The sequence below is a fragment of the Vulpes lagopus genome, chromosome 2, assembly GCF_018345385.1.
Source record: "Vulpes lagopus strain Blue_001 chromosome 2, ASM1834538v1, whole genome shotgun sequence".
NCBI classification, from domain to species: Eukaryota; Metazoa; Chordata; class Mammalia; order Carnivora; family Canidae; genus Vulpes; species Vulpes lagopus.
This window is the reverse complement of record NC_054825.1, coordinates 132,944,951-132,958,529: the sequence shown is the minus strand read 5'-3', so window position 1 is coordinate 132,958,529 and position 13,579 is coordinate 132,944,951. Positions and strand designations below refer to the sequence as shown.

Genomic DNA, 13,579 nt, shown 5'->3' with positions numbered 1-13,579 from the left:
CCTTTTCCTTTCTCTGAAACACACCGATTTCATGATTCCTTGTGGGGTAGCTCCAGTTCCGCGCAGCGCGCGCCCCATCCCTGAAGGCTGAAGCCCGAAGCCCAGGTCTGCCCAGCCTCTCTCACTCCCGAGAAACTTCCCCGCCGCCCCACGCGGAGTAAAGGCCATCGGTGGGGGGCGGCAGGGAGTGAGAGCGGGCCCCCGGGCTGAGGGCACCTTCGGAGCCCGGGCGCCAGGAGAGCCGAGTGAAGCCGAGCTGTGCATGCCTTCTCCACGTGGAGGAAGGGAGGAAGGAAGAATGGGCGACAGGCAGGTGTCCCTCTCGGCTCTCCGAGCTCCCATTTCCCGGCGGGGGAGGGGATCGGGGGGTTGGCTTCTCCCAGGAGGCAGCTGCCCCGCGCCCCCAGCCTAGGCGCAGCGAGGCGTGCGCGCAGCTGGCACGCCCGGGAAGGGGCCCGGCGCGGCTAAGGCGCCCTGCGCTGGCGAGGGCTCCCAGCCTCGCAGGGCGGGGAGAGACAAACCTGGCTCGCTAGCAGGCCCCCGCTCGGGCTCTCTCCCCGGCCCGCGCACGCCCACCCGCAGAGGGCCCCGCGCCCTCGCCCCGAGCAGCCCGCACCTGGATGTGGCAGGAGATCTCCGAGTCGTCCAGCAGCCGGATGGTGCATTTCATCTCCTGGCTGAGCGATTTGATGCTGGAGCTCCGAAAGTGGATCATTTTCATGGTCCTCCTGCCTCTCGGCACACAGTGGCAGGAGGCGAACATGCACCGCGGCCCGGGGGAGCGAGCGGGAGGCTCGGGGCCGGCGTGGCGCTCGCCCGCGCGGACCGACACTCGCGCACGCACCGTCCCGGACTCCCGGGTGCGGCTCAGCCCCGGGACAGCGACGGCGACGGGCGCCTGTGGCCACACATGCCGGGCGGCCGGGGCGCGGCGGGCGGGTCCCTCCCTCCCTCGCTCGCTCGCCTCCGCCTCGCCCGCTCCTTTCCCCGCCTCCGCCTCCGCCCGCCGCGCGCGCTCCTGCGCCTCCTCCGCCCGGGCTAGCGTGCAGAGGGTGCCCGGCCGGTGACCCGGGGCGGCCGCGCGACGCGCTCACTCCCACGCGCGGGGAGCCGCGGGAGGCGGAGGCGGAGGCGGAGGGAGGGAGGGAGGGACGGCTGGCGCGGGGGCCGGGGCCGGGGGCCTGGACGTGGCCTGCTTCGCCGCCGCCGCCGCTGCGTCAGGCTGGGCCCGGCCGCCTCCTCCCTCCCCGGCCGCAATCGCCCGGGCTCCTCCTGGTCACGCTCGTCCCTGCCCCGGCTCCCCAGGCGCCCCACAGCGCCCTGCTCCGCTCGGCCCGGGGACCTGGCTGCGCCGGGGGCGGAGGGCGAGCCGGGGCTGCACCCGCAGCGACGATTCCGCGGCGGGAGGGGATGGTTGGACCAAGGACTAGCCCCCTCCCCCCCGAAAGTGGCAGGAGGCCCTGGTATGGCTACCCTAGGAACGTGGCTAATAGTAACAATCTCTAGTACTCGTGGGTATTTTTAGAAGCCTTTATTTAATATTAACTGGGAGTTCATCTCCTTAAAAAAAAAAAAAAATCAAGGGTGCCTGGCTGTCTCAGTGAGTAGAGCAAACTAACACTTGATCTTGAAGTCGTGAGTTCGAGCCCCACCTTGGGGGTAGAGTTTACTTTAAAAAAAAAATTTTTTTTTTTAATCAGAGCTTTCTTTGAGCAACTTCTTATTTATAACTCCCAACATCTCAATATGATCTGTGGAAGCAGTACCCTAGACCTCGGTAAGAGGGTCTCTATCCTGCACCGCCCCCTTTAGGGACCTTCCTCCTTCTCCCCTCCCAGCTCCGTTGCCCAGGAATAGAGATGTGGCCGTTCCTGTTTTAGACCAATCCCTGGGTACTGGGGACCCTGGAATTCCCTGCCCACTGCCAGGGTAGTAGGGATAGAGGACCTGCTGCCCCTGTGTCTTCCCCAGGGTGGATCAAACTCCTTTCAGGTATACCCATAGGCCCAAGGGGTGACCAAGGGCCGTCTGTGGAGGCAGGTCTGCTGCGGATGTTGGATGTGGGGTCAGGCGCGTCTGGGAGCAGGAAGAGAAGGGCTACTCATCCTCCTGCCCTTTCTGAGCTGTTCAGCATGTTCAAGTCAGTATTAAGGAATATTTGTTAGAGGAAGAACTTTGCCCAGCTGTCACCTCGTGCTGCAACTGACAGATCCCCCTCATCCAAAGGTGAGAATGTGGGAGTGAAGCCCAGCCATCTCACCTAACCTTGGTACATCTGATGGGCTGGGTGTGCTCTAGGACACCCCCTGGGATTGGCTGTGGCTTGGCGGCACCCACATTGCAGTTGAACTTCTCCCTCTGCCTACTCTTTGCTTCTTCCCCCTGTTGCTCACTAGTAAATACCCTTCAGCCAAACTCAGCCTCAGTATCTGCTTCTGGAAACTCCAAATGATGACAATTTGCCAAGATAGGAAGATGTTTTATTTAACAGTCAATAGCTTGATTATTGCTTTTAAATATGATAATAGCATGTGGCCCTCTGTGTGTACTCTTGCCCTGCGCTGGTGAATATTAGAGCAGGGCCTACCAAGAAGGTCAGCATGAAGTGTCTGGGAAGATGAGGATTTGATTCTTGTTCTAGCTCCTGGTCAACCCTTGAGACCTTGGGAAAGCCTTTTCACATTTCTTTTCTCAGCTTCAAAGGTGAGCACATCAGTGTCTATTCTCCACATCTCACAGGTGGCTGAGATACCGTGATGAGGCAAGGCCAGTAGGAGATAGATTATAGTCTGTGAAGCCCCATATGCATGTATGAAGTGGCAATGATGAGCCCCAACTGCTACTGGGCTTGAATCATCTCTCCTAACCCAAGAACAGATCTAAGATAGCCTGGAGATCAAAGAAAAGTCACCGCCCAAAAACAGTCCAAGCTTTTCTTTTGAGTCTACTTGTCCATCCTTATTATAATGACACTTTGGCTTCAAAAGAGTCATGCTCAATACCCCAAAACTGATATCTCAAATTTCAAGGAGCAGAATTAGACCAGCAAGGACAGTAGGAAAGAGGACAGAAGAAAGATCACCCTAAGTGGGATTGCAAGCAACAGTATTTTGAGGAAATGAGAATTGAGAAGAATCTGGGGTTGGTTGTCTGACCAGATTTGGGATGAAGGCTGAGTTCAGCTAGCATAAAGATATATTCGCTGGCCTATATGGAAAAAAACTAGATAAATTACCATATATATTCACTTGAATTAAAGTATCCATTGAAGACAAGGCTTTGGGAAACCAAGCGGCCATGTTCAAAAAATAATATGAAAAGCAAGAGGAATTCAAAGAATGAACTTAAGAGCTGAGTTTAAAACTGGACCACTAAAAAAACTAAAATAAAATAAAACAAATTAAAATAAAACTGGACCACTTAGGGATGTTTGACTGACTCATGATGCAACTATATATCTGGGGGTTGTAAGTTCAAGCCCCAGGTTGGGTGTAGAAATAACTTTAAAAAAAAAAAAAAAACCTGGACCACTTAAAGCAGTGGTACACTGAGAGTCCTAAACTCTCAGCTCAAGACTTTTAGAAATCTTTATTCTTTCTACAGCAGAACTAAAAGTTTTTTTTACTAATTGAACTGTAATTGAGAACCAAACTCAAAGTCAGTTGAATTATCAGCCTCACCAGATTTCATGTATGAGAGACAATTACCATTGAGAAAAGAGTGGGAATCTGGAAATAGAAATGGGACCAGGGGTGGCTCAATGGTTGAACGTCTGCCTTTGACTCAGGTCATGATCCCAGGGTCCTGGGATAGAGTCCCACATCAGGGGGGAGCCTGCTTCTCCAACTGCCTAGGTCTCTGCCTCTCTCTGTGTGTCTCTCATGAATAAATAAATAAAATCTTAAAGAAGAAAGAAAGAAGAAAGAAAGAAAGAAAGAAAGAAAGAAAGAAAGAAAGAAAGAAAGAAAGAAAGAAAGAGAAAGAAAGAAAGGAAGGAAGGAAGGAAGGAAGGAAGGAAGGAAGGAAGAAAGAAAAAAGGAAAAAAAAGAAAATAGAGAAGGAAATGGGACCATGAAAGAGGATATGGATAATTCCTAGTAACTCAAACTCCCAAAACCCAATTGGCAGCAGAAGCAAAGCTTCTCCCTTTATATGATGAGGCTGTTGCTGCCCTGTTTGAAGACCCTGTTCTGGCCTCATCTGAGGCAGTAACCTTGCAAAGGAAAGCCAATCTCATCGCCACCCCTGGCCCACCACCTCTGAATATTCTCACTGTTAATACCTGAATCAGATCCAGGCACACTGTAGAAGGCCAATTACAAAGTCACCCCCAGGAACAGAAAGAATTGCAAGGTGTTACTAATTTAAATTGAAAAGGCTGTATGTGAATAAACCTGAATCTGCTGATGTGAGTGCACTTTCCAGTGATTCTGGTTTCAGTGTACCAACTAACTGAATGACTTGTACCCAGCCAAATGAAAATGAGGAGGAAATATCCCGATTGTTGTACAGAAAAGAGCCCAAAGAATCAGGGAGAAGGAAATACTCTAGCAGATTTTCACATGTAGCCAGCTCACCTCCCTTGCAACCTTGTCTCCAGAGGCGGCCTCCACCAAGGCTGTCAAAGAATCAGTGGTGAAGGAAGTAGCACCATCTTTGAAAAATTCCATGGTGACCAGGATGTCATGAAAGATGCTATAGTTGAAAGGAGCTCCCTGATGTAAATGCAGATGATGGGAGCCTAACTTAGCAGAGGACAGATATTTAACTGTCAGTGCTGAGAAGGACAGTAGGACAGTCATGAGCAGTGGGACCCAAGTAGATTTCAGAGTGATGTGACCCACAGGGATTTGGCTAATAGCTGAGCATCCAACTAAGACCCTGTCTCGTCTGTAAGACAGACATTTCTAGGTCTAGCAAACAAAAGTCTGACTACCCCACACACATACACAGGCAAAATTCCCCAATCTGACCTGGTCTCACAACCAGAAACACTTGAATGAAGAAAAGTGGATCTACCTGAAGAATAAGAACATTGGCCATGGCAGTGAAGAATTGGCAAGGTCTCATTCTTAATAAAGAAGCGGCAGTCAGGGGGTGCCTGGGTGGCTCAGTTGGGTAAGCGTCTGCCTTCAGCTCAGGTCATGATCCCGGAGTCCCAGGATTGAGCCCCACATCAGGCTCCCTGCTCAGCAGGGAGTCTGTGTGTCCCTCACCCCACTCGTGCTCTCTCTCTCTCAGTTAAAAACATAAAATCTTAGAAAAATAAGAAGGAAGAGGAGGAGGAGGAGAGACAGAGATTACAGTAATCTTATGCTCAGTGGTTTTAGCTGCTGCTCCTTGTCAAAAAACTTCGCATCCCATAGGTCACACAGCATTTTGGTGAACCAGAAACAGAAAACAAGTGATCTGACACAAAAGATTCATAGTTATAAATACTGTGTATTGATAGAAAAAAACATTTTTCAGCATTTTTACAGCCATCAAAAATTGATAATTGAAAAAAGAAACACTTAGATATAACTCTAACAAAATCCATATGAGATCTTTCTGAGAAAACTAAAGCTGATGACAGACATCAAAGAACTAAATAAAAGGAAAGATACTCCACGTTTGTGGATGAGGAGACTCAACATTTTTAAGATGTCAGTTCTTCTCAACTTGATCTAGGGACTCAGTGCAATTCAAACCAAAATCCCTACAGGTTATTTTGTGGATATTGACAAACTTTTTCTGAAGTGTGTATGGCAAGGCAAAAGACCCAAAATAGCCAACACAACAGTGAAGATGAAGTCAGAGGACTGGTGCTACCTGACTTCAAGACAACATAAAGACAGTGTGGTATTGGAGAAAAAAAAATTAAAAAGACAAATAAATCAATGGAACAGAGTAGAGAGCCCAGAAATAGACACACACTGACCTATAGTAAACTGACCTTTCACAGAGAACCAAGTCAACCCAGTAAAGAAAGTATAGGGTTTTTTACTATTGTTATCTTTTTATGTGCTGGAAAGCCGGACATCCACATGCAAAAAAATTAATCCCAACACAGACCTAAGCTATTTATAAAATTAACTCAACTCAAAATGGTCAATAGACCTAAACATAAAATGCAAAACTATAAAATTGCTTGAAGTTAATACAGGAGAAAATCTAGGTAACCCTGAGATTGGTGATGACTTTCTAGATACGACATCAAAAGCACAAGAAGTTGAACTACATTAAAATTAAAAACTTCTACTCTGCAGATGACACTGTTAAAATAATGAGAAGACAAGCCACAGACTGGAAGAAAATATCTGCAAAACACATATTCGGCAAAAGACTTGTATCCAAAATATACATACAACTCTTAAAACTCAAAATAACAAAAACAAGTAATCCAGTTTTAAGATAGGTAAAGATCTAAACTGCACTTCACCAAAGATATAGGGGTGGCAAATATGTATGTGAAAAGATTCTCAACATCATGTCATTAGGGGATTGCAAAATTAACACTATTGAGACACTACTACACACTTATTAGCTAAAATTCAGAAGAATTTTAGAAAAGTTAAGCCAGCCCCTAACCTGTTCACTGCCTCCCTGCATGTGGATGAGGAAATTATACCAGACACACAGCATTTAGGAGAGCAACTTACAGTAGAGGAATTGAGATAAAAAACTGGAGGATATCATGGAAACAAAACATTTTTTTTGACAGTTCCTAGGAAAACCTGCATAGTAATACTTCAGATGTGCCAGATGGCAAGTTGTTGGGCTATTTCTATATTAATACAGTTTGTTTTAATCAATAAAATAAAAATCTCTCATTTTAAAAAATAGCTAAAATTCAAAACATTGATAACACCAAATGAATGCTGGCAAGGATGTGGAGCAACAGAAGGCCTCATTCATCACTGAAGGGAATGCAAAATAGTACAGCCACTTTGGAGGACAGTTGGGTAGGGTTTTGTTTTTATTTTTGTTTGTCATTTTATTTAGTAAGTTTCAGAGGTAGAATTTAGTGATTCATCAAATGCCCTCCTTAATGCCCGTCACCCAATTATCCCTTCCTCTCACCCACCTTCCCTCCATCAACCCTTAGAATGTTTTCTAGAGTTCAGCATCTAGTATGGTTTGCTTCCCTCTCTATTTTCATCTTATTTTTCCTTCCCTTCCCTATGTTCATCTGTTTTGCTTTTTATTCCACATATGAGTGAAATCATATGGCATTTGTCTTTCTCTGACTGATTTATTTTGCTTAGCATTATACACTCTAGCTCCATCCACATCCTTGCAAATGACAAGATTTCATTCTTTGGCTGAGTAATTTTCCATTGTATATATAAACCACATCTTTATCCACTCCTCAGTTGATGCACATTTGGGCTCTTTCCATAGTTTGGCTATTGTTGATAATGTTGCTATAAGCTTTGGGGTGCGTGTATCCATTTTGAACCTGTATTTTTATATCCTCTGGGTAAATACCTAGTAGTGCAACTACTGGGTTGTAGGATAGTTCTATTTTTATTTTTTTGAGGGTCCTCCATACAGAGTGGCTGCACCAGCTTGCATTTCTACTGTGTAAGAGGGTTCCCTTTTCTCCACATCCTCTCCAACATCTGTTGTTTCCAGTGTTGTTAATTTTAACCATTCTGACAGATGTAAGGTGATATCTGATTTGTTTTTTTTTCTTTTTCTTTATTTATTATTTATGATAGTCACACACACAGAGAGAGAGAGAGAGAGGCAGAGGCATAGGCAGAGGGAGAAGCAGGCTCCATGCACCAGGAGCCCGACGTGGGATTCGATCCCGGGTCTCCAGGATCGCGCCCTGGGCCAAAGGCAGGTGCCAAACCGCTGCGCCACCCAGGGATCCCAAGTGATATCTGGTTTGGATTTGTATTTCCCTGATGATGAGTGATTTGAGCATCTTTTCATGTGTCTATGGCCACCTGAATGTCTTCGTTGGAAATATGTCTATCCATGTCTTCTACCCATTTCTTAACTGGACTGTTTGCCTTTTGGGTGTTGAGCTTGATAAGTTCTTTATAGAGTTTGGATACTAACCCTTTATCAGATGTGTCATTTGCAAATATCTTCTCCCATTCTGTAGGCTGCCTTTTAGTTTTGTTGATTGTTTCCTTTGCTGTGCAGAAGATTTTTATCTTGATGAAGTCCCAATAGCTCATTTTTGCTTTTGTTACCCTTGCCTCCAGAGATGTGTCTAGTAAGAAGTTGCTGCAGCCAAGGTCAAAGAGGTCACTGTGTTCTCCTCTAAGATTATTATGGTTTCCTGTCTCACATTTAGGTCTTTCATCCATTTTGAATTTATTCCTGTATATGGTGTAAAAAAGTGGTCCAGTTTCATTCTTCTGTAGGTTGCTGTCCAGTTTTTTTTAATCTTTTTTTAAAGATTTTATTTATTTCTTCATGAGAGACACAGAGAGAGAGGGGCAGAGACACAGGCAGAGGGAGAAGCAGGCTCCATGCAGGGAGCCAGATGTGAGACTTGATCCCATGACTCCAGGATCATGCCCTGAGCTGAAGGCAGACACTTAGCCTCTGAACCACCCAGACGTAGCTTTAAAGAATCTTTAAAAAAAAAAAAAAAAAAAAAAAAAGCATTTGACCATCCATGTAAGTTTATTTCTGGGCTCTCTCTTCTATTAGTCTTTATGTCTGTCTTTATGCCAGTACCACAGTTTTGAATATTGTAGCTTTGTAGTAAGTTTTTTTTAAGATTTTATTTATTCATGAGAGACACAGAGAGAGGCAGAGACACAGGCAGAGGGAGAAGCAGGCTCCCTGCAGGGAGCTAATGCAGAACTCAATCCCAGGACCCCGAGCCAAAGGCAAACACTTAACTACTGAGCCACCCTTGCGTCCCTGTAGTAAGTTTTGAATCAGGAAGAATGGGTCCTCCCATATTGTTCTCTTTAAATATTGCTTTGGCTATTCAGTGTCCCTTGAAATTCATTTGATTTTTAGAGTGGGTTTTTTCTATTTTTGCAAAAGCTATCATTGGGATTCTGAAAGCAATTGAATTGATCTACAAATTGCTTTGGGCAGCATTGACATGTAAACAATATTAAATCTTCCAATCCATGAACATAGGATGTGTTTTCATTGACTTATATCTTCATTATTCCAGCATGTTTAATAGTTTTCAGGGGCCCCTGGGGGGCTCAGTGGTTGAGCGTCTGCCTTCAGCTCAGGGTATGATCCTAGGATCCGGGTTCAAGTCCTACATTGGGCTTCTTGCAGGAAGCCTGCTTCTCCCTCTGCCTGTGTCCCTCTCTCTCTCTCTCTCTCTCTCTCTCTCTCTGTCTCTCTCTCTCTCTCTCGAATAAATAACTAAAATATTTTTTAAAAATAGTTTTCATTGTATAAGTCTTTTTCCTCTTTGGATAAGTTAATTTCTAAGTATATTATACTTTTTGGTGCTATTGTAAATGGAATTATTTTTGTAATTTCCATTTCAGATTGTTCATTGTGTATAGAGATGCAACTAATTTGGTATGTTGACTTTGTACCCTGCAACTTTGCAAAATGCGTTTATTTTCCTGTGGGATCTTTAAGGTTTTTGCATGTGAGAATATATTATCTGCAAACAGTGATAAATTTCATCTTCCTTTCCAATTTGGATGACTTTGTTTCTTTTTCTTACCTTACTGTTCTGGCTAGAACTTCCAATACTATGTTAAATAAAAGTGGCAAGAGTAGACATCCTAGCCTTGCTCCTGATCTTGGAGGAAAAGTTTTCACTCTTTCATTAGGGAGTATGATGTTCACTGTGGGTTTTTCATATATAGTTTTTATTAAATTATAATCTCCTTGTATTCCTCATTTGTTGAGTGTTTTTATCTTGAAAGGCTGTTGAACTTTTTCAAATACTCTTTCTGCATCCATTGAGATGATCCTGCGGCTTTTTCCTTTCATTATGTTAACATGGTGTATTACAGTGTTCAATTTTCATATGTTGAACCAGCCTTGCATTCTGGGATAAATTCCACTTGATCATGGTGCATAATACTTTTAATATGCTACTGAGTTCAGTTTCCTAATATTTTGTTAAGGATTTTTGCATCATTGTTCATAAGGGATATTTGTTTGTAGTTTTTATTTTTCCTGTAATATCTTTGCCTAGTTTTAGTATCAGAATAGTGTTGGCCTCATAGAATGTGTTAGGAAGTATTCCCTCCTCTCCAATTTTTTGGAATGCTTTAAGGAGTAGTATTAGTTCTTCTTTAAGTGTTTGATAGAATTCACCAGTGAAGCCATCAAACCCATAACTCTTTGTCAAAAGATTTTGGATAACTGATTTAATCTCCTTACCGTTAAAGGTCTACTCAGATTTTCTATTTCTTTTAGATTTATTCTTGGTAGATTTTATTGCCAGGAATTTCTCCATTTTATCTAGGCTATCCAATTTTTCGGCATATAATTGTTCTCAGTACTCTCTTATAATCCTTCTTACTGTAGAGTTGGTAGTGATGTCCTCATTTTTGCTTCTGAGTTTACTAATTTGAGTCTCCTTTTTTCCCAGTTCATCGAGCTAAAGGTTCAAAAATTTTGTCAATCTTTGCAAAGAATCAACTTTGTTTTACTGATTTTCTCCATTGTCTTTCTATTTTCTATTTCATTTAACTCTCCTTTAATATTTACTATTTTCCTACTCCCACTAGCTTTGGGTTTAGCTTCTTTTTCTAGTTCCTTTATCTGGAAAATTAATTTGTTCATTTAAGATATTTCCCATTTTTTTAATGTAAGCATTTATGGCTATAAATTCTCCCCTTAGCACTACTTTCACTGTGCCGCATAAGTATTGGTATGTTTTCATTTTCATTTATTTCTAAGTATTTTCTAATTTTCCTAGTGATTTCTTATTTGATCCACTAGTTGTTTAAGAGTGTGTTGTTTAGAGGCACCTGGCTGGTGCAGTCGACTCTTAGTTTCAGCTCAGATCGTAATTTTGGGGTCATGAGATTGAGCCCTGTTAGGTTCCACACTGTGCTTGGGACGCTTTCTCTCTCTCTTCCCCTTCCCCCTAAGCACTCACTCTCTCTCTCTCTCTCTAAAACACATTTTTTAATTTTTTTTAAGATTTTATTTATTTATTCATGAGAGACACACAGAGAGAAGCAGAGACATAGGCAGAGGAAGAAGCAGACTCCTCACAGGGATCCCAATGCAGGACTTGACCCCAGGATCACGACCCAAGCCAACGGCAGACACTCAACTGCTGAGCCACCCAGGTGTCCCTAAAAAATTTTTAAGTGTTTTAATTTATACAATTTTGTGAATTTTTAAATTTATTTCTCCTTTCCTTGTATGCATATTTTATATCCCTTTCCCCTGAGATTGCATTTAATGCCCTAAAGTTTGAATTTATACCAGCTTAACTTCAATATTATACAAAAACTCTGCTTCTTTAAAGCTCCATCCCCACCCCTCTTAGCTGATGTCACAAAATTATATCTTTATGCATTGTGTGCCCAAACCATAAATTAATCATTCTTTTCAATGCATTAATATCTTAAATTGCACATAAAACAAAGTTTGTAGTTACAAACTAAAGTTAAAATACTATCTTTTAGACTAATAATTGTTTTCCTTTAATATATTAGCCCCTCAAATCATTTAGAAATAAAATGTAGAGTTACAAACTGTTGTTATAATACTACTAGCTCTTCTAGCCGTCCATGTATTTACTTCCATTGATATTTTTATTTTTTCATACAAGTTACTGCCTAGTATCTTTTCACCCTACAAGACTTCATAAGCAGTTCTTGCATGGTATCTAGGGTAATGAATTACCTCACTTTCATCTGGGAATATATTCATTTCTCCCTCACTTTTGGAGGACAATTTTGTCAGATTTGGGATTCTTGGTTGACTGTTTTGGTTTGTTTTTTGTTTTTGGCATTTTGAATATGTTGACTCACTGCCTTCTGGCTTCCACAGTTTCTGATGAGAAATCTGCTTGTGATATTATCAAAGATCTCTTGTATGTGATATGTTGCCTCTCTCTTGCTGCTTTCAAAACTTTGTCTTCAGCTTTTGAAAGTTTGATTATAATGTGTCTTAGTATGCATCTCTGAGCTCATTTTTTTTTAAAGATTTTATTTGAGAGACAGAAAGCATGTGTGAGCAGGGGGAGGGGCAGGAGAGGGAGAGAGTGAATCCTAAGCAGACTTCACACTGAGCATGGAGGGCAATGTGGGGTTCAATCCCACAACCCTGACCTGAGCAGAAATCAAGACTGGACGCTTAGCCAACTGAGCCACCCGGGTACCCCTCCTTGAGTTCATCTGACTTGAACTTCTAGGATATTTATATTCATGTATTTCATCACATTTGGGGATTATTTTTAGCCATTGTTTCTTCAAATATTCTCTTTGCTCCTTTTTCTCTTAGGATTCCCACAATGCATATGTTGACCTACTTGATGGTACCCTCAAGTCCCTGGGGCTTTGTTCCCTTTTCTTTGATCAGATTCATAATTTCATTGCCCTATCTTCAAATTCATTTATTTTTTCTTCTGCCTGTTCAAATCTGCCTTTGAATCTCTCGTGAATTTTTTGTTTTAGTTCTACTTTTAACCTCTAGGATTTTGTCTTTTTTTTTAGGTCTGCTATCTCCTTATTGATGTTTCTGTTTTGTTCATGCATGGTTTTCTTGGCTTTCTCCACATGTTCCTTTAGTTCCTTGAGCACTTTTAAAGAACTTTAGTTCTTTTAAAAATTTAATTTTTTTTTTTTTTAAAGTAGGTCTGTTCTCTTGGCAGGGGCAGATTCTGGCCAGAGAGGAGACCCAATGAAGCCCATGAGCATGTCTTTTTTTTTTTTTTTTTAATATATCTGGGGGTTTTGTTTTGCTTTTTGTGAGAGAGAGAGAATCCTTTTTTTTTTTAATTAATTTATTCATTTATGATAGTCACAGAGAGAGAGAGAGGCAGAGACACAGGCAGAGGGAGAAGCAGGCTCCATGCACCGGGAGCCCGACGTGGGATTCGATCCCGGGTCTCCAGGATCGCGCCCTGGGCCAAAGGCAGGCGCCAAACCGCTGCACCACCCAGGGATCGTTGTGTTATTAAAGTCCTTGCCTAGCAGATCTGCCATTAGGTCTTTATCAGGGACAATTTCTGTTGATTGATTTTTTTCCTTTAATGGACCAGACTTCCCAGTTTCTTTTATGCCTGTTGTTGTTGTTGTTGTACACTGAAATTCAAATCTAATAATATGGTAACTCTAGAAATAGATTCTGCTCCCTTCCCCAAAATGCTGAGTTTTTGTTAGTTTTTGTTCATTGTTTCTGTTTGGGTTTTTGCTTTTTTACTTTTGATAATTTTAGGCTGTCTCTAAAGGACCAGACTGAGGTATAAATTTAAGGTCCTCTCAGGACTTCTCTGAGCTTGTGCCTTTCCCTGAGCATGTGTAGTCACTATCTGATTTTCCTTATATGGGCAGTTGTTTAATGTCCTAGTCTTTAATGAGGAGGGAGAAAATGGGTGCTGGTCTTTTAAGTCTCCTGGAAGTTACTTCAGTCTGAAGGGGAGGAGCTTTCAAGAATGAAGGGAGGTACAGCAATGACC

At 43.0% G+C, this 13,579-nt stretch overlaps 1 protein-coding gene across 2 annotated transcripts in view; it reads right to left on the bottom strand.

Annotated features, from left to right (window-relative positions):
* Window positions 1-1,202, bottom strand: part of FRMD3 (FERM domain containing 3) — a 297,512-nt gene extending 296,310 nt beyond the window's left edge. The window contains exon 1 of one of the 2 annotated variants that reach the window (XM_041744980.1): window positions 617-1,202. In XM_041744980.1, coding sequence (XP_041600914.1) covers window positions 617-763 — 147 coding nt within the window. In that variant the 5' untranslated portion in view covers window positions 764-1,202. The remainder of the gene's footprint in view (window positions 1-616) is intronic. The other variant, XM_041744981.1, reaches the window with a different exon arrangement.
* Between the last annotated feature and the right edge of the window lie 12,377 nt (window positions 1,203-13,579).